Below are 27,164 nucleotides of genomic sequence, written 5' to 3'. Positions count from 1 at the left end.
CTAGTTATATTAAAAAAATATCCTGGCTCTTCCAAGCTTTATAATGCCAGTGGATTGCAACCAACAGATTGATGCTCAAATCCATCCATCCATCCATCCATCCATCCATCCATCCATCCATCCATCCATCCATCCATCCATCCACACACACACACACACACACACACACACATACATTATTCTAGAGCTGCTGTAATGCCAAAATAATCTCTGTTACTGTAATTTCCTATTATCACTGTAAAGCTAATTTGAAATTATCTATATTGTTAAAGCGCTGTATAAATGAAGGTGACTATTTCCGCTACGCCATGGCGCACTACGCTACTTCCGACATCACAAGTTGTGTAAGTTGCGCTTTAGGCGTAAGTAGAGATTTGGCCGGAAGCTAGAATTTTACTTTGTAATGTGTTAATATGAATATTTTTTTGTATGATAAAATTTTTATTTTTTAATATAACTCTGATGTATTCGTCTGAAAAAAGAAAGTCATAAACACCTAAGATGGCCTGAAGGTGAGTAAATCATGGGCTAATTATCATTTGAAAGTAAACTAATCCTTTAATTAAAATCAATCACTAATCCAAAAAGTCTTTGCTCTAAATATTTCCATGAAGGGAAAGGAAAATGTTTATACTGCGTCAGTGAGGCCTTTATCTTTCACACATGCGTTTTTAATCTCAGAACCACAAGTGAGCATGTGCAATCTCTCCTCCAGGGCTCTCAGCGGGTTCCCGACCAGTTTCGGAAGCACTCTCTGTTCGGGATCGGCAGGGACGTCTCAGACACCTGGTGGAAAGCTCTCGGCAGAGAACTGGTTGCTGAGAAATATCTGAAGGAAGCCACAGGCCACAACAAATTCTGCACTCTCTGTAAACTCACACCCAAGGTACTCACACTCAAGATGAAGCTTTAAAGGGACACTAAGTATCTTTTTAGGTATTTTATTATCTAAAATCAATATTTTTATTCATAAATATGTCCTCAATGGTGTACAAATACCTCGGCCAATTATCTGACTTATCCTTATAAAGGAAGAATTTATTATCTTTATATACATGGGACGGGTAGGTCCACGGAGGCTTCCATGTAGTTCCGCCATCTTGCAAAACTATAATAGCAGAGAGGGACAAAAAGTACTAACCCAACGCGTTTCCACAACGCGCTTTCGTTCAGAGCCAGCAGAAACCAGCAGAAGCGCAGGTGCAGAGCAGTGAGAGGCGCTTGAAACTGCACCGGCAAGTTTAAAAGTCTGGATTGCATTGTTATTATGGACCATACATATGCCAAGCCACAGGAGAAGAAAACATCGGGAATGCGTGGGATTTCCCCCTTTCTGGTCAATGTATCTCCCTCTGCTTAATTATTTTTATCCCCGGTGGGGATAAATTTATCCTCCCTCAAAGTGATCATAGTGCTACTATAGTGGCGAGACGGATCACAAAACTTATCACGGATCCGTGGTTTGATTTAAAGTCAATTTTATTTTAAAATGATTACTCACTCACTCATCTTTGAGCGTCTGGCGCGAGTGATTTCAATGTAAAGACGCGTTTATGCGCGTCTAGAGGTCCTGCGGCGCGGTGTTTAGCGCGGCGCGGTAGACGTGAGCCTCATTCTACTCCAGTTTGCGCGAATGAGGCGAATTGCTAACACAGATAATGTCTTTTCTATCATTTCACTGTAGCTCAGCATCTCGATGTAAAGTTAACGTTATTGCATGATCACAGTTCATATGTGTGGGGAAAGATAGAATAGAAAAACTTTATTAATCCCCAAGGGGAAATTGCGTTAGGCTACTGCAAAATGCAGTGATGAAGTTCATGTTCTCATGATTTATTGAGAATAAAACTGCCTCATGATGGTAGTATTTATGTTCAAATATAAATAGGGGGATTTTTAGGTGCCAAATACACTTAAAGTATATGTTAGAATTATTACAGACTTTATGCATTAAATGGTAAATCTCCAACAATGTTTTCAATGCTCACACTTTGAGTTTGTGAATGTTTGGCTCAGGGCAGATCGTGGCTGAGTGAAGCTGAAGACGAGCGGCACAGGCGACTCCTGCTGCAGCCCAACAGGGATCTGTTCATCAGAGTCACTACCGCACCGCGGTGAGACCCGCACACACCCCATCATCAGCGCCACAACACACACACACTCACATGTGCACTGTGTAGGGGAGGACACACCGGGTCCACGTGGCAAACGTGAGAGGGTTGTGGCCCGGCTTTAGGTTATCTGCACAGATTCCAGTGCATTCATATCTCATATCCAGTTTTCTATCTTCAGTGATATACATTTTGTTAGCAAACATTTGTTCATGTAACATTGTGAAAGGTGTTCTTTTGTGACATGGCAGGAAAATGTCCAGTGCCTGCTATCCTGCCATGTAAAATAGCGTGGCACAATGATCTGTGTGCATTTTTCATTATATTCCTGGTGTGTCTTTGCAGGAGAAAAGCAGATCCAGCACATGCTGCTTCTGACCCGCAGCCAGATCTCACTCGGGTCCGTATCAATGCTCAAATCTTCCTTTGAATGAACAGCTTTACTATTAAATGCTTGATTTTATTGTTTTTTGCAGCCTTCTCTTGTTTCTTTTCAGAGGTCAAAGGTCACTTCTGGAGTTCACACGCCTCAGATGGTGGAGAAAGCAGTCTTACCCTCAAGGTATGAATTATACAGAAATATTTACAGAAATTTTGACTCCAAATTGGCATTTTTCTTTGATTATGGTTTGTGTATGTAGGTCAGAGGTTTGTACCACTTACTGTGTCACGTCACACAATGTCTTGTCATTATGGTATTTAATATGTGTTTAGATCATCTGCCAGACCAACCCAGATCCGCACTGATGCTCGAGCCCAAACTCCAGCGGTGTCTGCTAGAGAGATCCAGCTACAGGTACTCACAGTAAATCTGCTCTGCCACAGTGAGGATGAACCCAGTGCTCACATTTATCAAGCCTTCTGATTTCTTAAGGCCTGGTTCAGGTTACATGATTTTAGCCCGATTTTGGCACGACCCGTTAGATGTAGGGTGTCGTGGGGATTCGTAAACGGCAAAATTCAATCGATTCATCTCGTAGCGTCTGCGATGCTTCACGACAAAAAGACTTGCATGTTTAATTTTATTTTCGGTCCTCCAAGACGAGTGAGTGTGTGAGTGAGTGTGTGAGTGAGTGTGTGAGTGAGTGTGTGAGTGAGTGAGTTAGTGAGTGTGTGTGTGAGTGAGTGAGTGAGTGAGTCAGTGAGTGAGTGTGTGAGTGAGTCAGTGAGTGAGTGAGTGAGTGAGTGAGTGAGTGAGTGAGTGAGTGAGTGAGTGAGTGAGTGAGTGAGTGAGTCAGTGAGTCAGTGAGTCAGTGAGTGTGTGAGTGAGTGAGTGAGTGAGTGAGTGAGTGAGTGAGTGAGTGAGTGAGTCAGTGAGTCAGTGAGTCAGTGAGTCAGTGAGTGAGTGAGTGAGTGAGTGAGTGAGTGAGTGTGTGAGTGTGTGAGTGAGTGAGTGTGTGAGTGAGTGTGTGAGTGTGTGAGTGAGTCAGTGAGTCAGTGAGTCAGTGAGTGAGTGAGTGAGTGAGTGAGTGAGTGAGTGAGTGAGTGAGTCAGTGTGTGAGTGTGTGAGTGAGTGAGTGAGTGAGTGAGTGAGTGAGTGAGTGAGTGAGTGAGTGAGTGAGTGTGTGAGTGTGTGAGTGAGTGTGTGAGTGAGTGAGTGAGTGTGTGAGTGAGTGTGTGAGTGTGTGAGTGAGTGAGTGAGTGAGTGTGAGTGAGTGAGTGAGTGAGTGAGTGTGTGAGTGTGTGAGTCAGTCAGTGAGTGTGTGAGTGAGTGTGTGGGTGGGTGTAAGTGTGTGAGTGTGTGAGTGTGTGAGTGTGTGAGTGTGAGTGTGTGAGTGAGTGAGTGTGTGTGTGAGTGAGAGTGTGTGTGAGTGTGTGAGTGTGTGAGTGTGTGAGTGAGTGAGTGAGTGAGTGAGTGAGTGAGTGGGTGTGTGTGAGTGAGTGTTTGAGTGAGTGTGTGAGTGAGTGTGTGAGTGAGTGTGTGAGTGAGTGTGTGAGTGAGTGTGTGAGAGTGTGTGAGTGTGTGAGTGTGTGTGAGTGTGTGAGTGAGTGAGTGAGTGAGTGTAAGTGAGTGTGAGTGAGTGAGTGTGTGGGTGGGTGTGTGTGAGTGTGTGAGTGTGTGAGTGTGTGAGTGTGTGAGTGTGTGAGTGTGAGAGTGAGTGAGTGAGTGTGTGAGTGAGTGTGTGTGTGAGTGTGTGAGTGAGTGTGTGAGTGTGTGAGAGTGTGTGAGTGTGTGAGTGTGAGTGTGAGTGTGAGTGTGAGTGTGAGTGTGAGTGTGAGTGAGTGAGTGTGTGAGTGAGTGTGTGAGTGAGTGAGTGAGTGTGTGAGTGAGTGTGTGAGTGAGTGTGTGAGTGAGTGAGTGAGTGTGTGAGTGAGTGTGTGAGTGAGTGAGTGTGTGAGTGAGTGTGTGAGTGAGTGTGTGTGTGTGTGTGTGTGAGTGAGTGTGTGAGTGTGTGAGTGAGTGTGTGGGTGGGTGTAAGTGTGTGAGTGAGTGTGTGAGTGAGTGTGTGAGTGAGTGTGTGAGTGAGTGTGTGAGTGAGTGAGTGAGTGAGTGAGTGAGTGAGTGAGTGAGTGTGAGTGAGTGTGTGAGTGAGAGTGAGAGTGAGAGTGTGTGTGAGTGTGTGAGTGTGTGAGTGAGTGAGTGAGTGAGTGAGTGTGTGGGTGGGTGTGTGTGTGAGTGTGTGAGTGTGTGAGTGTGTGAGTGAGTGAGTGAGTGAGTGTGTGTGTGAGTGAGTGTGTGAGTGAGTGTGTGAGTGAGTGTGTGAGTGAGTGTGTGAGTGAGTGTGTGAGTGAGTGAGTGTGTGAGTGAGTGAGTGTGAGTGAGTGAGTGAGTGTGTGAGTGAGTGTGTGAGTGTGTGAGTGAGTGTAAGTGAGTGTGTGAGTGAGTGAGTGAGTGTGAGTGAGTGAGTGTGTGAGTGAGTGTGTGAGTGTGTGAGTGAGTGAGTGTAAGTGAGTGTGTGAGTGAGTGAGTGTGAGTGAGTGAGTGTGTGAGTGAGTGTGTGTGTGAGTGTGTGAGTGTGTGAGTGTGTGAGTGAGTGAGTGAGTGTGTGAGTGAGTGAGTGTGTGAGTGAGTGTGTGAGTGAGTGAGTGTGTGAGAGTGTGTGAGTGTGAGTGTGAGTGAGTGAGTGTGTGAGTGTGAGTGAGTGAGTGAGTGTGTGAGTGAGTGTGTGAGTGTGAGTGAGTGTGTGAGTGAGTGTGTGAGTGAGTGTGTGAGTGAGTGTGTGAGTGAGTGTGTGAGTGAGTGTGTGAGTGAGTGTGTGAGTGAGTGAGTGTGAGTGAGTGAGTGAGTGTGTGAGTGAGTGTGTGAGTGTGTGAGTGAGTGTAAGTGAGTGTGTGAGTGAGTGAGTGTGAGTGAGTGAGTGTGTGAGTGAGTGTGTGAGTGTGTGAGTGAGTGAGTGTAAGTGAGTGTGTGAGTGAGTGAGTGTGAGTGAGTGAGTGTGTGAGTGAGTGTGTGGGTGGGTGTGTGTGAGTGTGTGAGTGTGTGAGTGTGTGAGTGAGTGAGTGAGTGTGTGAGTGAGTGAGTGTGTGAGTGAGTGTGTGAGTGAGTGAGTGTGTGAGAGTGTGTGAGTGTGAGTGTGAGTGAGTGAGTGTGTGAGTGTGAGTGAGTGAGTGAGTGTGTGAGTGAGTGTGTGAGTGTGAGTGAGTGTGTGAGTGAGTGTGTGAGTGAGTGTGTGAGTGAGTGTGTGAGTGAGTGTGTGAGTGAGTGTGTGAGTGAGTGTGTGAGTGAGTGTGTGAGTGAGTGTGAGTGAGTGAGTGAGTGAGTGAGTGAGTGAGTGAGTGAGTGAGTGAGTGAGTGAGTGAGTGAGTGAGTGTGCGAGTGAGTGTGCGAGTGAGTGTGCGAGTGAGTGTGCGAGTGAGTGTGCGAGTGAGTGTGCGAGTGAGTGTGCGAGTGTGTGTGCGAGTGTGTGTGTGAGTGAGTGAGTGTGCGAGTGAGTGTGCGAGTGAGTGTGCGAGTGAGTGTGCGAGTGAGTGTGCGAGTGAGTGTGCGAGTGAGTGTGCGAGCGAGTGTGCGAGCGAGTGTGCGAGCGAGCGAGTGTGTGAGTGTGTGAGTGTGAGTGTGTGAGTGAGTGTGTGAGTGAGTGAGGTGAGTGTGTGAGTGAGTGTGAGTGAGTGAGTGAGTGAGTGAGTGAGTGAGTGAGTGAGTGAGTGAGTGAGTGAGTCAGTGAGTCAGTGAGTGAGTCAGTGAGTGAGTCAGTGAGTGAGTCAGTGAGTGAGTCAGTGAGTGAGTGAGTCAGTGAGTGAGTGAGTGAGTGAGTGAGTGAGTGAGTGAGTGAGTGAGTGAGTGAGTGAGTGAGTGAGTGAGTGAGTGAGTGAGTGAGTGACGACACGATAAGATTTTAGGAGTCAAAATAGTGTAATCTGACACAGTAACTATCGTAACAGACAAAAAAAATTGGTGTAATCTGAATCAGGCATAAGAGTAACTGAGTGATTTCTGAAGTTCACACAGCAGCGTATGACTCTGGAAACAACAGCCAGAATCTGTTTTTCATTCTCTGTCTTGTCTCCTCTGGTTTTGCAGTCTGAACTGTATGCTAAGCTGGTGTCTGAGCGTCAGAAGTTAGCTAGTCTCAGAGACATCCCACCAGCTCTACTGGCTACCAATAAAATCCTGTTGGACATGGCAAAATTAAGGTAATGTTACTTTGCTTGAAGGAAAGGGTTTGTTGGCCTTTGGATGATGTAGGATAGTGTAGTATTTTTACTACGGTCACATTTACTGTTGCTTGGGGAAATATCGCAGACAAAATCCAGTCACTCTAACAGGAATCTGTGCCATTGTGAGTTGAATATGCTGTACTGACCAAGAGAAAGCCGCTTGGATTGAAAGTCTTCTGTGTGAGCTGTGCTTCACACATCACTACGCTATTGACAGTAAACAAACAACCATGTTTTCCCCGCACTTTAATTGTTAAAAATGCCAAATTTGTACTGACAATTTAAAAGAATGAATAAACCAGTGTTATGAGGTGTTGATGTTAAACTGAGGCAGACATGACTATCATATGTCATATTGTGATGTTTCATCTGGACTTCATTTGGCAGGCCGTGCTCCACATCCAGCTTGAAGCAGGTGGACGGTGTTTCCGAAGCCAAAGCGGCCATGCTCACGCCTCTGATAGATGTCATCGCCCGCTTCTGTCAGACACACAGCCTACAGGTACTGCACACGGATAAACACTGTGTATTGTGCACTGCTCTTCAAAAGTTTGGGATCAGTAAGTTTTGTTTTGAAAGACGATTCTTATGATCACCAAGCCTGCATTATTTGATGCTTTTTTTTCTTATTTGATGCACTAAACTGTATCCTTGCTGAATAAAATGACTAATTTCTTTAAAAATGTGATCCCAAACTTTTGAACGGTGTGCAAAAATATTGATAGTTTGAAGGTCACACTTTATTTTAGGTGTCCTTAACTACTATATATTTAACCATTAGATTTAATATACTTACTAAATTACATATGCCAGTGCATTTTAATTATACTGTATTTAAAGTACTTGCATTTAAATATCAGTTGTAGTTACACTCTTAACACCCTATAAACCTAACCCTACTTTACTTCTAAAGCCAACTATACCTCAAACTTATTAGCAGTAAACGTGGGACTGCATAGTTTTGTGGGTATTTTATGTTAGTAAGTAATTGTTTTGGATTGGACCAAGTCCATGCATGTTATAGTGGATGTGTCTGGCTCCAGATGCTTCTCTCAGGGCTTGATTTATCATCTTTAGGATGAAGTGTTATGATAAAGCGTTGTTCTGTGAACCAGGCGGATGTTTCCTCCAGCCCGACTCCACCCGTCCACACTGCAGGCGTAGGATCTGTGGGCCAGTGTCTGCCGGACAGTGTCTCCGTCACTTACAGACTGTTCCAGCTGGAGCTCAAGAGCATGGTACGACATTCTCCTCATACCACTCGCCTTAAAGGGATAGTTCACCCAAACATGTAAACTGTCAGTAATGACTCTCCCTCATGTTGTTCAACCCCGTATGACTTTCCTTCATCTTCAGAACACACATTAAGAGTTCCTCTGAGTGAGTTCACGAGTGTAACAGCGCAGCGCTTCGTCAGAACCTAGGCTCACTATTGGCCGACGCTGGTCGTGTGTGTGATGCGTGTGATGCTGACCAATAGTGAGCCTACCAGGGTGGGAAATTAGCACCAGCGATCGTCACTTCAGTCGCTAAAAACCTGAATCGAAGGCAATTCCAGCGTCTTTTATTGGTGGATTTCCATGGAATTCCCTGGGGATTCCCTTGCGCTCAGTTCGGCTGGCTTCGCCTGAAGTTAAAAGCCTGAAGCCTACGTAGTACGTTCTGACGAAGCGCTGCGCTGTTACACTCGTGAACTCACTCAGAGGCCCACACAGAAGAACATCAAGAGTTGAATAAAACCGTTATTTTAGTTTTTTTTGTGCACAGAAAGTATTCTCGTCGCTTGATGAACTTAAGGTTGAGCCACTGTAGTCACTTGGACTATTTTAAACATTGTCTTTACTAACTTTCTGGGCCGGCAAGTTTCAATTACACTAGAAGCCTATGGAGGAGTGAGACCGAGAAGCAGCCATTGTGTTAGGTGTTGTGTGTGTGTTGTGTAGAGGCGGTTGGCATACACATGCTATCTGGGCCCAAAAATCATTATGTTTCATGTTTCCCACACACTAACCATTTTTTAATACGTGGGCCGTTAATTGACGTTCTCAACTACAATTCAGAGTTGTTTGATCTACAGAAATCTGTTTAGAATAATCTTAATGAATAATGCAACGAGGACGAAGCATGTAAACTGTCTTGTTTGTTTATTCAGAATGGAATGGATCTCAAATGGATCCGAATGAAGAAACGTAAAAAAAAAAAATTGTGAAAAATGATGAACAAGAATGAACTTTGAATGGCCTAGGAGTAGACCTACTACTCTAATATAATTCAACAAGGTTTTAGAATATATAATTTTTTTAAACAAAATTGCGTCCACAGTTGCTGGTTTCAGAGCGTCCTCCTCTGCTCTATCGTTCGGCCGCTCGCTGCTGTCATAGGCACTTAATGCACTCGACAAAACCAACACATGTTGTCACTGCCCATGACTGACTTAAAGGGCATTGTGTGAAAATAATGCCCTTTTCACACAATGTAAAATAAGTCTCTGACACACACTGAACATTTCAAAAACTTTTAGCCTTTTATGTTCAAACTGGAGTCAGACGATGATGGAGAGACTCAAGAAGAAGTGACAACATGTAGAAGAACAGGACATTTCTGAATGGTTAGTTGATGAATTTATGTAGATTATGTGTAGATATCTTCTAGTCATTGATTAGCATATTCTGTCATGATAATCTATAAATCGTGTTCAGGGGGCGGGGTTTATGTAAATTCTAGGGTTGGTGATGTCACTAACCCGGGAGGAATGTCGTGTAGTTCCTACCAGCCGTTTGTTGTAGTCCTTAAAAAACATTTCTCATTTCACAAGCAAATATCTCCCTTTGCTTTGAACTTTGAGCGTTGTAACTTTGCAGATGTTGTTTATGATCAAACAGCAACATTACACACTAACTACAGTTAGAAAAGTGAAATCATAATCAACCACCCCTTTAAAAGGGTTCCTTACATCTTCAAGCTCTATGTTGTACTTAAGCTACACAGCACAGCAGGCCCGGTGTGATGCGTGCGAGTGGAGGAGACGCTGCGCATGACGTGCTTGATCGAGGACCCAGCCCGAGGATAGTGGCGGCAGGCCGGGTTGGGTCCAGTTCGTGCTCGGGCAGAGATCTAAGCTTTACTGGTGTGTGGTGTGTGTTGTGTAGAGGCAGGTGGCAGACGCGCGCTCTCTGCCCGTCGCTGTGGTGGAGGCTCATCTGCTTCAGGCCCAGAAGACGGGCTGTGCTGTGGACACGGGCAGAGCGGGCCTCTCAGAGCACCTCCTCAACACCATCAGAAAACACGTCGCCTCCACGCCCGCCAGCTCAGGTCAGACACATCAACACACCACCGCTCGTCTCAGAGATCATATTAATCAATAACTCATCCTTCTGTATTATTCCTCAACAGATCTGAGTGATTTTAAAGCGATCCGCTCTCGTGTTCCTGAAGATATCAGTAACTTCCTGCTCAGGCTGGCGGTCCACCAGCTCCAGAGAGAAGCTCCTCGAGACATCAGCTGGATCGAGCCGCGGGTGGGTGTCCGCACTCCAGGCGTTTCATTGACATCATTCTGTAATGGTTGAAGTGAATGGCAGAAGTGGCGGTGCACCAGCAGAGGGCAGCACAGTTCTGTCTCCTGGGTTAGAGTAACTGATGAACTGATCACTGAAAAAATTTCACTATCAATATTTTTTTTTTTACAGCTGCTGTCTATTATTTATGTTTAAGGGTTCATCAATTCTTTCCACTTCCTCTGTGCTGAGCAGAATTATTCATGGTGTTTGATATATGCAAATACTAAAGTTTACTATAACTTTACTTTATTTTATATCTCTGCTCTTAATAACGGGAAAATGAGTTTTATTAGAAGTGCATGGTCATAGATCAGTCATTTCCTGCCTCCCGTGTTTTGATTCAGGAAACACTGTATTCAGAGAATCCTGCAGTGTGGCATGGCATAATCTGCCTGAAGCCGCTGTATAATGCTGATGTGCAGCTCATGCTGATCGAGACACTAAACGGAATATTTGTACTTGGTATTTTTACAAAAACAAAAAAATAATAGTGCGTAGAATGCACTTTTTCTTGCCCGTTTTCTCGTAAAAGCTTCCTGCTGTTTGTCCTGCGTGTGTGCTGACGTGACTGGCGTATTCTCATGTGCTGAGCTCTTGGAGTCTCCGTATTCTCACGTTAAGTCGCAACATCTGCTGTGTCTCTCAGACTGATTACGGCAGACCTACTTTATTTTTCTTAGCCGTCATCCCAGCATGCCTCATCTCCAGATGTGGTGTCATTGGCTTCTGCAGCTGTAGTCAAGTCACCTTCACTTATACAGCGCTTTTAACAATATAGACTGTTTCAAAGCAGCTTTACAGTGATAATAGGAGATTACAGTAACAGAGATAGTTTAGGCTTTACAGCAGCTCTAGAATAAAGTTATTGTCCAGATAAAGTTAGTTTTAGAGATGCACAGATTTTTCATCGAGTTTGACCTGCCGATACCGATTTCATTTTTTCTAACCACTTTACAGCACACACAAATATTTATTTTCTATCTTTTCTTTAACCCTTCTTTAACCCATTTATGTGTACACGGTGGCGTTCAGCGACTATTGCCGTTTGTCCAAGACAAACATGAGGGTAGAAGGTAAATCTGCAGTGCATAGACGTCGTCATCGTCTTGCTCCTCCGTTCTGTGATTGGTCCCCTCGCTGAGGTGAAAATCTAGTCCGTGGTATCCAGGCTGCCTAGCAGTGTGAATAAAATCGCGCTGCGCGCAAGACAGCATGGGGAGACCCAGGCTAGCCTCCACAGACATCAGCGTGTATTTTACAAACTCCAAATGTATTGTGCTTATGTGTATTTAAATGTCTGAAACCTAAAATAAACATTATGAGGTTGAAAATGCATAGTTGTGATATATGACAGCGCTGAACGCGTCCGACTCTGGCTCAGCGCCAGCCAACGCGCGGAAGCACAGTTTGAATCTGGCGGTGATGCGCCGGCACTGAACATGCTAAATGTGGACCGTACTCTCAGCGGCACAGACATAACCCATATATGAGGCCGTACCGCTCAGAGGGTTAATCATGCGGCGCCCGAGTGCATTTGACCGGCATTAAATCGGCATATGTCAGACCGGTCGCGCGCTCATGGCCGATCACGTGAAAATCGGCCAATTCCGGCCACCAGCCGATCAATCGGTGCAATTGTGTAAAATAGTTTTACACCTTATTCTTGTAGTATACACCTTTCACAGAAGCCTCTGTTAGAGTTGATGATACTATTGGTGATATTGGTCTTATAGAAAAGGTTTTGCAGATGTTTCACGCCATTGCTTGCTTGCATGTTCTGTGCTGGTCATGCTAGGTGTTCCTCAGATCAGATACCAGAACGCAGAGATGTAATGTGTTTCTTTGCTGTAGGATAAACCAGCGCCGGCAGACGGGCCTGCTGGGAAACGTGTGCTTGAAGAGTCACAGCTCGAGTCTGACGTCATGGACACGAGTGAAGACGAGCTCTTCATCAATATCCCCATGCCACAGGTGATGACATCGGTGTTCTGCTTGTGTGCGCACATGAAATCAGTGCATGTGTGGATAGGCTTCATTCGAAAGCTGATCTGTCATTAGTGTGTGCAGGCGGATCCCTGCTCGAGCGCTGATGTGCGGCGGACGTCACGTGACCCGGGTCCTCAGGCCAGCGGAGTGGTTCAGGACCAGCTGGATAAGGACACGCAAGATCTCTTCAGCGATTCCCCTGTGAAGGTACACTCGCAAGAACAGAACTGATTAATAACCGGTCAAATGATAATACGCTACTGTTCAGAAGTTTGAAGTTGGATACATTTTTAAAAAAATGTATTATTGTATTCATCAAGGATGCTTTAAATTGGTGTCGGTATAATAATATTGTTACAAAAGAAAAAAAAGAGCACATTAAATTAATCAAGTCACAGTAAAGACATTGTAATGTTACAAAAAAATGCTGTTCTTTTGAACTTTCTATTCATCAAAGAAACTGTTTTCAACACTGATTATAATCATAAATGTTTCTTGAGCATCAAATCCTCATTATACTGATTTCTGAAGGATCATGTGACACTGAAGACTGGAGTAATGATGCTGAAAATACAGCTTTGGTCACAGGAATAAATTACACTTTATTATATATTCACATAGAAAACTGTTTTTATTTTCAATTGTAATCATATTTAATCATATCACACCACAATATTAAAATTAATTTCACAATGTATTGTTAATAATAGAAAATGCTCAAAGATACATTTCTAGTTTCTCTGTATATAAGTTAAATATTTTATCATGTGAACTCAAGTCTAGGATACTACACAGTAGGGATAATGTACAGCCAGCCAGTTATTACAAAATAACCCACACAAGGTCCTGATCATAAAAATTATAAAGATAAAAAGATGTTTTCATTGATCATTATTAATTAAGTATATATATATATATATTGTAATCTGAATTCGCTACATTGCTACTAAGTGAAAATTGTATTTTGTTCAAAAAACAGTATTGGGTACAGCATTATTTATTCCTTTTTTGTTTATTATAAAACTATGAATATACAGGCGAAACTCGAAAAACTTTAATATTGTCCAAAAGTTCATTTATTTCAGTAATTCAATTTAGAAGGTGAAACTAATATATTATATAGACTCAAAGTGAGATATTTCAAGCCTTTATTTGTTATAATTGTGATGATTATGGCTTACAGTTTATGAAAACCCCAAATTCAAAATTAGAATATTGTGAAAAGGTTTTCATAAGCTGTAAGCCATAATCATCAAAATTATAACAAATAAAGGCTTGAAATATCTCACTTTGCATGTAATGAGTCTATATTATATATTAGTTTCACCTTTAAGTTGAATTACAGAAATAAATGAACTTTTGCACGATATATATATATATATATACAAATTGTGAATACAAAAGAAATTGAAAATTCTAGAAAAGTAGAATGATCAGAAATCTGTAGACTGTGTAAAGCACTTGAACTTTAGTATTGTTCAGTAATGTCTGAGCACTGTGACTGATGGTAACATGGATGAATGCGGCACCTTCCTCAACTCATCACATGATGTTAACACACACGTTCCTGAGGCGGTAACCTGAACCCCAGCCCTCGGTGTCGGTGTAATCCTGTCTGCTAGAGTCAGTGAGCATCAGACAGCGTCCCCTGAAGTGATGAGCACTGCCGCTGCTTTAGCGTGAGCCAACTGTCTTTAACCCCTGCTTGACCTTTGACTCGCACCATTACCCGACACCTCCCATTGTAAGCTCAAAGCCATTAAGGTCATAAGGTTGTGACCCGTGTCACTCGGCTTCACGTCTGATCTTCAGGCCTGCAGGAGGTGTGACCGGATCAGGAAGATGTGATACTTTTGGCCCGTGTTTCTAAAAACAATTAAGGAAAAAGGCGAATAAATAACTAACACAGTAATAATACTACTTATCATTAAGACCAATATTGTATAATGTACATTTTTGTGTGCGTGCTTCAGGTCTTTTCCAGTAGAGTCCCGCCATGACTGTCCAGCGTGCATCTCTGTGCTGTGATCATGGACATTAACGGTGACAGAAGCTGGTTTAAGGAGCACGTCCATCATTGCTCTTTTGTCCTGCCGTGACACGGGCCTGTCGGTCGATGCGAGATCATTAGGGCGTCTCTAAACACACCCTCCCTGATGCTCCCGCGCACAAATGATTTAACATGAAGACTGAACAGATTGCGAGGCAGGGAGATAAGAAGCGCTGGCTGGAAGGAAATGAAGTTTGGAGGGACACATAAATGGCTTATGAGGAATTGTGCCGGATGTTAATCCGCTGGTGGGCAGCGCGGGGTTTTCCTCTGTTGATGCAGCTGTCTGCGTCACGTAAGCCTCAAACCCAGTGTCTGCTCAGTGCTGCGGCTTAAAGGTACACACTCGCAAAAACTAAACCGCGTGCATTTTTGCGGAAGAGCGTAGATTTAGTTGTGCTTCAGCTCTGCGTGACTGCGGATGAAGCTGTCACGAATGATAATACTTTACAGTGAACTCTGTGAGAGAGCGGATTATCTGTTCAGCACCTCACTCTCCTGTGGAGTAATAAACACCATCTCCACGTCACTTTTACAACATTTCAAATCCTCAGTTCTCTCCTAAAGCCAAGCTGATGTTGATTCTTGTTTTATTAGTGCCAACTAGCCTCTCCCTAAGGAGGATCCCTTTATCATTCAACAGATAAAGCATTGTTGAAAATATGCGTATCTCCCCGTAGTGATAAAATAAAATTCTGTATCACATTTATAGGCAGGACAAGTAGTTTAAGGCTTGGTTTGTAGAGAATTACAAACATGCGCACATATATTCAAACACACGTGAGCGCAATCAGTGTTTCTCACAGGTTCAGTTTAAAGTCTGTGTAGAGAGAACGGTGTCGTCTTAGCGGCCCCTAATTTAATAACTAATGATCGTTGTGACGGAAGTGAATCAATCAAAACTAACTTTAGCTGGAAAATAACATTATTCAAGAACCGCTATAAAGCCAAAACAATCTGTCACCTTAAATTATACGTTTATCTCTGTAAAGCCGCTTTGAAACAATCTACAGTGTTAAAAGCACTATATAAATGAAGATGACTTGACTATTACGAGCTCTGTCTCGCTCTCTCTCCCGCAGACTGTCCTCTGTTCGGCGTCTGTTTAAACCGGTGATTCTCCGGAGGTTGGAGATCTAGCGGCTCCATGTCAACCTTTCTCACTCGTTGTCAATTCACCTCTCCACTCTTTTGGAAGAAGGATTGATGTAGGGGTGTGCGATATCACGATTTTTGATCGTGGACGATTAAAATGTCTCCACGATCTGCTTTTGAAGAAATATCGTAGGATCGTGCATTCTATCAGTTGCAGTTCTGGCGCCTCCGTCTCAACATACTGTGCAGCGCGACGTATATCCACATGAAATGCAGAGGAACGGGACACTGTAGTTCATAAAAATTAATTATTTGCATACGTGCTTTAAAGCCTTGCCGGTTAAACATGTCATTCACTGCTGATGCGCTGTTCTAACGAGCGCTATACACCTGACGCGCACATGCACTAAAGCCTGTCTAACAGCGTCTGTTACTGGACTAAGTTATCCTTCGTGTCTTATTGCGCTAATACTGTCAAATACACACAAGGTTTACATAAAGAAGGTTGGTTGTGTCTAAAGTGAAAGAACAGTAGAAAAAAATTATGAAAAAAATCTACTTGTCAAATGCGTGTAGACTCGTCGCGTGCAGATCTTAAAGTGACAGTAGACTAATAGTAAACATGCTGCCGCTTGTCCTTAAAGGGACAGTTACCCAAAAATAAAAATTCTGTCATTATTTACTCTCTCTAATGTTGTTCCAAACCTGTATTAATTTCTTTCTTGTGCTGAACACAAAAGAAGATATTTTGAGGAGTGTGGCTAACCGGGCGGTTGCTGGTCCCCATTGAGGAGATTATGGAAGTCACTGGGGTACATCAACTGTTTGGTTACCCACATTCCTCCAGATAACTTTTATTTTCTACAGAAGAGGGAGACTTATTCGGGTTTGAAGCGGCTTGAGAGAGTAGGCTAAATGATGACAGTTCAAAATTTTGGGAGAACTATCCCTGTTAATAAAACAACAAAATACAAAGAGCAAATCCCTCACTCTTTAATAGTTAATATTAATAGTTTAATAGTTAATATTAATCGTTTAATAACTTTAATAGTAACTTTAATAGTAGCTTTAATAAGAATCAATGTAAAATTAATACAGTGAAGTCTATGTTGTGTTTTATTTTCATATTTGTTCATTGAATTACTTTCTTCAATGCTGTTAAATACACCTGTAGCTGAAAAAATAAAGCACTGTTTATTTAATTTGTATATTAAGTTGTGAATGTGTATCTTTTGTTCTTAATTTTTAATAACAAAGAAAATAATGATAGATTTTTTATCCTCGCCACTTTGGCCTATTCTGCCATTATTTTTTATTTTATATTTTGTTACCTAACTTTGTTTTTAAAATAGGGACATTAGTTTGGCTGTAATGCTCTGTCACTTGCAAAATAGTAAAACCAACATGAAAAGGAATCGTGATAAAATCGTGAATCGTGATTTTCCTGAAAAAAATCGTGATATGGTATTTTTGCCATATTGCCCACCCCTAGATTGATGTATTGACTCAATTAAATTTGGTTAGTTTTGATAAAAAAAACTGTACCTTTGAAAACCAAACATTGATTTTTTCAAACATCAATTTGTGTGTGAGCAGAAAATGGTGGGCCGTCTGCGCAGGACTGGAGGAAGACTGAAATATGTCTGTTTGCCAGCTTTAGTGACGTGTTCTCGAGTAAACTAACAGACTGAGAGTGTGAGGACGTCTGTCCCTATAGCCAGCATTACGGTTTCTTCCATTCATATACACACTCGAGTCATTTGATGTTGACTAATCCTGTTCCTTACACACACACACAGCATAAGATTAAGCTTGGGCCATTGTGCTCGTGTCAGATTCAGTCTTAACTGTGATGCTGTGTGTCTTTTCACTCCAAAATCAGCATATAGAGAACTGATGGCAGCAAGCTTCCTCTAATCTTTGTATTATTTGGCTTTAAAAGTTGAAACTCATAAATTGTCACAATACCAAAATTATGACTTCGATACGATACCAGACTAAAATACCTCGATACTGAATCGATACCATGGGGAAAAAAGTATTTGAATAACAGAACATTGTTTTATTAATTAATTAATTAAAAAAAAAAGTAAACTCTGTTTCTGCACTGCTTTTTGACCATTCCTTCCCCTTTATAAAATAAAATAATAATAATTACATGCCAGTGTGTGCATCCTTACAGAAATGTTTGATGACATTATTATCAATCATGTTAACATTTGCTAACCTTTCACAATTCTGAACAGGTTTGGGACGACCAAAATCTTATTTCATGAAACGAGTTATTTAATATTTTTTAAATATAATTTTATAAATTACAATATAGATATTTAATTTAATTTAATTTGATCTTTGCTATTAAAAATAAGCAAAAAAGCTAATTACAAACAATATGACATACTATTAGAGACAAATAAAATAAACTGTAATTTCTTTTTGAATGCTACAGTTAAATAGTAGTGTCCTGTAGCTGAACAAATAAAGTCTTCACTCCATAAATTAACTATAGACTTATTCTTAATAAATAGATCAAATTTATTCAGTCAAGCATTGGCTGATTGTCTATTTTCTGTTGTTGTTTCATTAAAATTAATCACACAGAATATTAGGCTGCTGGTCCGGCCCTTTAAGACCCAATGAACACATACGACTTATTTTTACAAACGGTTTTCGTTCACTAAAGACATACCGACTGTGTTTACGTGAATAGCCGCCAGGACGTACATTTTTATCTAGAATTTTGATTATTCAATCCTAATAATCCGCGAAGGGAACTGAAAGGGATAGTTCACTTTGAAATGAAATGTTGATATGTTTTAGCTTACCTGAAGGGCATCCAAGATGTCGGTGTCTTTGTCTTCGCAGTGGTTTCAATTTTGATATTTTTAGGTCAAACCGTTCTTGTCTGTCAGTCATATAATGCAGGTATATGGGGTCCACCTCACAGAGACGCACAGAGAAGTCCAAATTACACAATTCCCCATCGCAAGTACACATTGATGGCCTAAGACACGAAACGAGCGGTTTGTGTGATAAAACGAACAGTATTTATACATATGTATATATGTATTAGTCCGCAGACTAAGCCAGAACACGCACACACGTCACACACCAGGATGCGCTCGCACCCTCAGATCACCTGGACGTGGTTGTGTACAAGAGGTAAAAACAATATAAATACTGTTCGTTTTCTCACACAAACCGCTCGTTTCGTGTCTTAGGCCATCAATGTGTACTTGCGATGGGGAATTGTGTAATTTGGACTTCTCTGTGCGTCTCTTTGAGGTGGACCCCATAGACCTGCATTATATGACTGACAGACAAGAACGGTTTGACCTAAAATATCAAAACTGAAACTACTGCGGAGACAAAGACACCTGCATCTTGGATGCCCTTGAGGTAAGCTAAAACATACCAACATTTAATTTCAAAGTGAACTATCCCTTGAAGTCGTGATCGCATGCTGTGTGAAAGTGTGAAAGGCATGTGCGCGCGCTTCAGGTCTGAGCCGGCAGCACACACACTTTTTCTCATGCGTGCATGTTTCGCTGTGTGTAATATTTTGCTGTTCTGCTTCCGTTGTTTAGTGAATGTAAACAGTGGAAGCAGAGCTCTGCACACACACATCCTGACTCCGGCTGTCACACATCAACACAAAATAAAGAAATACTGCTCTTATTATTTACAGTGCTGTCACTCTTAAAGTACCGGTACTAATACAATTTCATATCGTACCGATTTTAATAGCTGTGTATCGCGATACCTTTCTAGTACCGGTATATTCTGCACCTCAGTCGATCCGAATGAAAGTCTGTGTCCTACAAACGTACATGTTTATTCTCATGTGTTAAATGGAGTTCACCCAAAAAAGAAAACTGTAATTTACTCAACTTTACCCTCAAGTTGTTCCAAACCTGTATGAGTTTCTTTCTTCTGAACACAAAAGAAGATATTTTGAGAATGTCAGTAAACAGTAAAGAGTTGGTGGACCCCATTGACAATTTTTTTTCCCATAGTATGAAAGTCAATGGGGTCCATTAACTTGTTTGGTTACCCACATCCTTCAAAATATCTTCTTTTGTGTTCAGAAGAAAGAAACTCATACAGGTTTGGAACTACTTGAGGGTAAAGTTGAGTAAATTACCGTTTTCTTTTTTGGGAGAACTAACCCTTTAAGATCTGGTCAGTGGAGGAGATGGAGAATATACTAAATATTTTCAAAAAAAAAGAAAAAAAAAGCTCTTGTGACAGATCTTTTTAGACATGTAATCAGGGAAAATGATCTCCGGTGACATGAAAGCTCACCTAAACATGGCAACGGGGCAGTTTTTGTTCAGAGTACATATTAATGAATTGGGTTGATATAAACAGAAGTTTGAGAATCTTGAATCATGGACTGGTTCTGCCTGACGAGGTTTAGCAGCCGAGTGTTACAATATGTTGTACATGGTCTTTCACAAAGTGAAAGCACTGAGCAACATGCGGTTGTGAGATTCTTTATTTGTAGAAAATAGAGTGATTAACCAAGCATATAACACTGAGCGAGGATTAGCTGGGCAGTGCACCTGAAGCTGGTCTCCTGAGCAGGATTACCCATTGGCTGATGGTTCTGTTTCCTCAGACGGCGAGTCAGCCTGCGAAGAGAAAACTACCGGACTGGGCTCAGCGACCGAACACCCCAGTAACTGCGGCTGCCGAGAAGAAAACCAAGAAGAAGAAAGGACTTTTCAGTTGATGCTCCGGCGTCTTATAAGCTGTGTCATGTTTTGATATTTTGTACAAGATTTCAGATCTTATTTTTGGTTGTTAATGTTTCTGAATACTGGTTTCTTCTACGAGAGCGCGTCAGCATGTGTCGTGGAGGATCCTGTGCGCAGCCGCTTGAGCTCCTCTGGTATGTTCAGACTCCTCACACTGCTCTTGATTTGCACATATCATGTGTGTGTGATCCTGCGAGTGTCCTGGAGCTGAACGCCGATGTGGAAACACTTCTCCCAGACAACGCCAACTCCAGGGCCTAAAAAAACTGAGAATTACGAACTTTATTCCTTGAATTGGTTAATTCCTAGGTGTAAATATTAAGAAAATAATTAAATATTGACCAGAGACGATATGATTTTTGTGAAAGTTGATTTTGTTTATTGCTAAGGAGGAAATAGTTTTGTTAAAAACACAAACACCTGTAGTTAATACAGTACTGATGCAATATCAGTTAATGTCTTGCTGCTCACCGGCTTTTACTGTCCATTCTTCTGTTAAACACCTGCATCATCAAACATGACAGATTTCTGACCCATGATGATGATCACCATCATCAGTTTCTCTGCAGGACCTTCAGCTGATGCTCCTCTCCGAGTCTGGCTATGGCCAACATTAGCTGAACACAAACAGCTTCAGCACAACTGTAATTGATTTAGTGATGATGGTGCTTATGTAACCAGTGTTAACCATTGTTTTGTGAAAAAGTGTAACAGAAACAATCACATTATTAAAGAGATGTACCTGTACCTGTGGGGAACTGAGTGCCATGAGTCCGGATGTAGCAGTCAGAGCTGAAGAGTCCAGGAGAAGTTCTGTCAGCACCCTTAAAGCTGATAAATATTTCTCACTGATCTATATGCATGTACACTAACACTTCATGCATAAGGGACAGAGGTTCATACACATAAAATAACAAACCAGACACTTTATAGAAAATTGTGATGTTAATGTTTATTATATCTATATATATTCATGCCTTATAGTCACATTTAGCAGATTAGAGCTGGGCGATCATAGTTTACATTTTGAGAAGATATAAGCAAGCAAGCAGTTGAGATTTGCTATATAGTCAATGCATCACCCTACGGTGTGTGTATGCAGATAAATCTGGACATACTTATATATCCAACTTTATATAAAGAGCTGGCTGATAATATTGTTACATTTAGCAATGATATAAGCAATCAAACATGTTATTGGTAAATGCACGTCTGAGCGTCTTTAAGAAAATGTGATCTTGAAACTAAGATGTTCTAATTTGACTAGGAATTAGTTTTCTTGTCTTAAAAAAAAGTACCATTCTGCTGTTGGAGAGTGTTATATAATCTACAGCAGTGTTAGTGCATTAAACATTAACCAGACACACAATCTATAAATATGCGACTGCGGCTCGCATTCAGATCTGCCTCCAACAAGTGATGCAGCCAAGTCCCGTTCTTTTTGTCTTTTCTTTTTTTTTTCATTCAGAAAATGCAAGAAAACGTCTGTCACGGTCCATTTCATGTCAACTTTTAGGAAATGTTTGATGATATTTTTTACGAATTGCTCTTGGAAACATTCTTACAAACTCTTATAATTTATTTTTGTTAATGTCTGTAGAGGAGCGCTTCCAGGACTCAAAATGTTTGCTTGAGGTGTTCTTTGGATGGGATAATCATAATTCAGGAAACTTTCTTTAGAAATATTAGAAAGCCTTTATTGTTATGGCTTGGTCATCTTAAACCTTTAAAACACTCCGACGTGTTTCGGCATACAAGCCTTTGTCAGGGACTCAACAGTTTTCAAACAGGAAGAGACTTTCTTATAAGCTTTCAAACCACCAATCAGAAACCTCCATTTGGCAGAAGAATTGATTACTCTTAACTGAAGCTGGTTTTCATCTGGCCCCTCGTCACCTTCCTGGAGAAACAGCCGGCCGGGACCTTCACCCTCTCAGGCTTGTCCACATGTTCATGGCTCTGTGTGTGTGTGTGTGTGTGTGTGTGGTGGAGGCCGTCTTGTTGAACAGGATCTCAGGAACTGCCTGAAGCTCTGTGTGAAATCCACACTCTGTAGCTGCCAGCTGTACCATGAGGCCAATACTGCGCATCCACTGTCAGTTTTGCACGGCTGAATCTGGCCAGAGAATTATGCCTGCCTTTCATGACACTGATGCTGTCGCTGATGAACATTACCACAGTGTGCAGAGCCTCGTGCTTCTGCACCTCCAGGCCATGGTGCCGCCTCTATAGAGCCCATCGGTTTCTAGAAATCTTTTCTACTAAAAGCATCCTAAGCCTAAGTTGATCGTAGAGACCATTGGTGGCAATTGTTTACGATCAACTTGGGCTTGCGATGCTTTTGGGAAACGCAGTCCAGGACAGTGAACTGAGTGTGTATGCATTGACTTGTTGTCTCGCTGCCCGATCAGGCAATGACTTTACAAGCGGCGTTTGACTAAGGTCTTCTAAAGCAGTGTTACGGTTTAATGATCTACAGCAAAATAGAGCAAGCTTCGGTGAGAACTAAGTGAATATTTAATGACTACAGTAGTAATTTCTCGCTAGAAATGACAGAGGTGGAAAACGTTGATCAAAAATTTACATTTACACAAACTGACAACCAGCCACAACTTCCAGATGGCATCTTTGTTTTTATTGCTCAACTGTCACAGAATGGAAAGCACAGGATTGTGGGATATCAAAGGCAGCGAAGGATACATCTATGCTGCCTTCAAAAATCGATCAGATGAAGGGATCTTGAAATGCATCCTCCGAAGGCAGCATTTATCAGTTTTCAGACCTAGCATCTCCCTAGTTCACCGATCAGGAGTCGGCCATTTTAAGTCTCAATCACAGAATCCTTCCTGGGCACTGAAACATTCACTCCTTAAAAAGTCCCACAATGCACCGTGAAAACCAGGGATCATCGACGCTCACTGTTCCCTTAACGGAAGTGCTGAAGCGTGAAACATAAATCACATGACCCGACTCACTACACAGTGACACGCGATAGAGGTTTTATAAAAAACAAACCATTATTTAATCATGTCAGCATAAACATGCATCGCTAGACAGATAAAGAACATAATAAAGCTAACATTTATAATTCCGGCTAAAATATTGCCCGTATACTGTATGTAGCAAGCAAAGTATTTATCATAATGCACTTTAAATAAATAACATTATAAGTAATGTCTGAGAGATTAATGACGTGGTCACATCGCTGGAAATAGTCATCAGTGTGTAGTGAGCCAGCGTCCTTACTGTCCTTTAAGTGCTTTGAGTACCCAGACAAGTGCTGTATGAATGTAACAAATTATTATTATTATTTTTATTATTACCAGTGCCTGAATTTGTAAACCCGATATACTGGTTCACATCCTAGGAATCTATTGGGGGCTGATTGAGACACCATGAGTTTTGACTCCCTGAACAAGAAGGGAACACAGTTTAATAAACTTCACTTGCTGAATGGAGACAGACGGTTTGTACTGGATCAAACCCAATGGATTGGATCGGAATGGATTCACAAACCGCTTGTTTTGAATCGGTGGTTCTTGGACACCATCAGCTCAGCTCTCCTCATTGGGTTCTTCTCAGAGCACTTTGAGAATGGGTAAATCTTGAACACTACCTGTAGTCTGAAACTTGACCCAAGCAAGAATGTTTGCCCCCCTGGGCAGTTTAGTGTGACTGTGTGTTTAGTTGGCTCTGGTTCTGTTTTGGGACAAGTGTGCTGAAATGTTTACTTCAGCCCCTTTTATCTATTCTAAATGTCACTGTGGTGGCAGTTTTTGAATAAAACCAATGCAGGGTTTTATACATGAGACTCCATCAATGCAGGGATACCTGTTCTTCTTCAGGAACAGAGACAGTGTGTCATGACTTATACGACATGGCAATGTTTGTGTCCCAATAACCCCTCAGTCTGTCCTCATACGACAGCTGCATTCCAGAAGAGCCTGGATACCAGACCTGACAGAGACCGTCTGCCGTCCGTTTGCAACTATTGTTTTTATATTTTTACAATGACTACTTTAAATAACATACAGTCTTCTTTGACCACCAGTGGAAGTAAAATTTTAGAGGCAATTTTTTTGGTGGTTTGTTTCAGATTGTTATTTGGCTCCATTGTGCTTGCATGTTCTTTAGTTTTTTTCTTTTGAAAAGCCTTTTAAAATAGTTTATTTTAATTGTACATTATTTTAGAGGTGAGGCTATTCCTTCTAAGGTCAATGTTACGTTGACCGAACTCAATATCATGTGACTTTGACATGGAAAACCTTACTTGACATTACATGGCCACACAATGACTTTTAGGTCATCATAAAAGTGGTGTACCATGAATTGCTGTGTACCTTTACATGTACTTTTTGTTCTGTGTATATTAATCCGTGTGATTGTATTAAATGACATCATGTAAAATACAAAAAGAGGGCACCAATTAAAAGCAGTGGGTGTGGCTGTAGGCACCACTGAGAAAGGCCCTTCTGAACAGCTTTTAAAGTTTTGACATCAAGTCTGAATAACTGAGAGTTTGGAAGCTCACCAGGCAGGGCCAGCTGGAGTTCACAGAAGATAATCTAGGATCAGACTGTTACATGTATGTGTTTTGGTTCTGTTTTCCCTGTGCCTGTCATTTGACCCAGTTGAGTTAGTTCCCTGTTCGGTATTGTTTGTGTAAATGTGTAGTTTTGACGTTTTCTCTTTTTCATTAAAAAGACTCAAAATGACGTTGTGATTTCTCAACTCAGAATTCTGGACTTAAACAGTTTATTATAGCAGCTTTTTTCTTTGTTTTCCCCCTTCTATGGACCTACCAGCTATTCAGCTGCTCTGCCTGGAGCAGGGTCACACGTCCGCTGGAAGACTACGCGCGGGACTTTCTACAGCTAGTGTGCCAAACGCACTACTCAGCCGTCTATGGCACACATATTCCAGCAGACGGTCCTAAGGAAAACTTTGCCACATTCGTGGAGTGAACAATGACTTGCCTGGCTGACCACACCAGCCCCACTCCACATCCAGAGACCAGCCACCCACCGCCCACGGGCTGCACGATGCTGACACGAGAGCCTGCTATGAGGACGGAGAGTGACATCACCCCTGAGCCAGATCCACACAGAGAGTCTGAATCAGGTGTGTTAGCCCGCAACACCGTGCGTCGCCTAAGGAGTGCTTGTGGTGGAAAGTGGGAGGAGAGCACCGCCCACAACCCCACCGCTATGATTTCTATATTATAAGAAAAGTGGGAGGAGAGCACTGCCCACAACCCCACCGCTGTGATTTATATGGCCTCTGAAATATATCTAAAGAAATTATTGGATAGATGATAAAGATGAAGATATTAATTTACTTGTTTCGTCTAACCCCGCTGGTTCTGCCCAGCCCTGAATCTCATGTGTCCCCGCTGGTTCTGCCCAGCCTATGTTGCTTGTGTCACTACACGGTGAGGATCTGCCTCTGCGCTTCAGGTCACCAGCTCCGCCCTGTTAAGAGGATCCCCTGGCTCCGCATCCAGACTCAGAACCCTTCGCTGCACCTTGAGGTCCTGAGGGCTTCGGCTCTGACGGCTCCACCCGGCTCCCCCGTCCCACTGGCTCTGATTGGTCAGACATCATCCTGACGGATCCACCGGGCTTCCTCATCGCACTGGCTTCGCCTTGGTCAGACATCATCCTGACGGCTCCACCGGGCTTCCTCATCGCACTGGCTTCGCCTTGGTCAGACATCATCCTGACGGCTCCACCAAGCTCTCTCGTCCAACTGGCTTTGCCTTGGTCAGACATCATCCTGAATCTCATGTGTTCCCGCTGGTTCTGCCCAGCCCATGTTGCTTCTGATCCCTCCCAGCCTCCCTCTCCCGCCTCTTCTGACGGCAAGTTCCTCTGCCCCGCCTCCGCCGGTTCCCTTCTACACGGTGAGGATCTGCCTCTGGACTTAAGGTCACCAGCTCCGCCCTGTTAAGAGGATCCCCTGGCTCCACCTCCAGACTCGGAGCCCTTCGCTGCACCTTGGCTCCTACAGAAACCATCATCCTGATGGCTCCACCAGCTCCCTCATCCCACTGGCTTCGCCTTGGTCAGACATCATCCTGATGGCTCCACCAGGTTCCCTCATCCCACTGGCTTCACCTTGGTCAGACATCACCCTGATGGCTTCACCGGGCTCTCTCATCCCACTGGCTCCGTCTTGGTCAGACATCATCCTGACGGATCCACCGGGCTCTCTCATCCCACTGGCTCCTTCTTGGTCAGACATCATCCTGACGGATCCACCGGGCTCTCTCATCCCACTGGCTCCGTCTTGGTCAGACATCATCCTGACGGATCCACCAGGCTCCTTCATCCCACTGGCTTCACCTTGGTCAGACATCCCCCTGATGGCTTCACCGGGCTCTCTCATCCCACTGGCTCTGCCTTGGTCAGACATCATCCTGCCTGCACCTTTGGCTCCATCTCCCCCCCCGGCTCCGCCTTCGCCCTCAGTCCCACCGGCTCCTCCTCTGACGCTCGTGGCAGCGGCTCCACCTCAGTCTCCAGTGCCAGCTGTGTCGTGTGGGCTCTCCAGCTCGTCAGCTCCACCTGGGTCTCTTCTCCATCAGTCGTCTGCCCAGTGTCCACCTTGACTCCTCCCACTCTCTACTCCTCCCTGGAGCTTCGTCCTGGCTGGTTTCTGGACCTCCATCTGGCTCCTCCTGCTCCTGGCCCCCTTGGTACCTCCCACCCTCCACTTCCCCTTGAACTTATGTGTTTGACTTGGTTTTGTCTTGCCTCTTTCCAGTTCCTCGACCTCCAGAGCCCCCGTCCTCTCTCCTCAGTTGAACAGTTTACGGCGCGAGGACGCCAACTCTTGGTATTGGTTGGTGTTAATGTGTAGTTTTGACTCTGTTTCTCCAGACGTGTTCTCCTTTTTCATTAAAAAGACTTTTGTTATTTCTCAACTTGTGTGTGTATTACTACATGTGACAGACAAGCTGGACAAATGAAAATACGATTTCCATCTCAATATAGTAGAGGAA

At 42.8% G+C, this 27,164-nt stretch overlaps 1 protein-coding gene across 6 annotated transcripts in view; it reads left to right on the top strand.

Moving 5' to 3' along the window:
• The window catches only part of wrn (WRN RecQ like helicase), a 67,390-nt gene extending 46,473 nt beyond the window's left edge, over positions 1 to 20,917 (top strand). For 2 of the 6 annotated variants that reach the window (XM_079600254.1, XM_079600257.1), the window contains 13 exons: positions 716 to 886; positions 2,017 to 2,114; positions 2,457 to 2,511; positions 2,588 to 2,673; positions 2,826 to 2,907; positions 6,574 to 6,686; positions 7,098 to 7,212; positions 7,826 to 7,948; positions 9,860 to 10,022; positions 10,104 to 10,228; positions 12,122 to 12,241; positions 12,338 to 12,463; positions 20,023 to 20,917. In XM_079600254.1, the coding sequence (XP_079456380.1) occupies positions 716 to 886; positions 2,017 to 2,114; positions 2,457 to 2,511; positions 2,588 to 2,673; positions 2,826 to 2,907; positions 6,574 to 6,686; positions 7,098 to 7,212; positions 7,826 to 7,948; positions 9,860 to 10,022; positions 10,104 to 10,228; positions 12,122 to 12,241; positions 12,338 to 12,463; positions 20,023 to 20,136 (1,491 nt within the window). In that variant the 3' untranslated portion in view covers positions 20,137 to 20,917. Of the gene's footprint in view, positions 1 to 715; positions 887 to 2,016; positions 2,115 to 2,456; positions 2,512 to 2,587; positions 2,674 to 2,825; positions 2,908 to 6,573; positions 6,687 to 7,097; positions 7,213 to 7,825; positions 7,949 to 9,859; positions 10,023 to 10,103; positions 10,229 to 12,121; positions 12,242 to 12,328; positions 12,464 to 20,022 lie in introns of all 6 variants that reach the window. The other 4 variants (XM_079600256.1, XM_079600258.1, XM_079600255.1 and 1 more) reach the window with 3 other exon arrangements.
• Positions 20,918 to 27,164: the final 6,247 nt, after the last annotated feature.

Source organism: Phoxinus phoxinus (assembly GCF_949152265.1).
Source record: "Phoxinus phoxinus genome assembly, chromosome: 23".
Lineage (NCBI taxonomy): Eukaryota > Metazoa > Chordata > Actinopteri > Cypriniformes > Leuciscidae > Phoxinus > Phoxinus phoxinus.
This window is presented reverse-complemented; position numbering and strand designations above follow the sequence as displayed.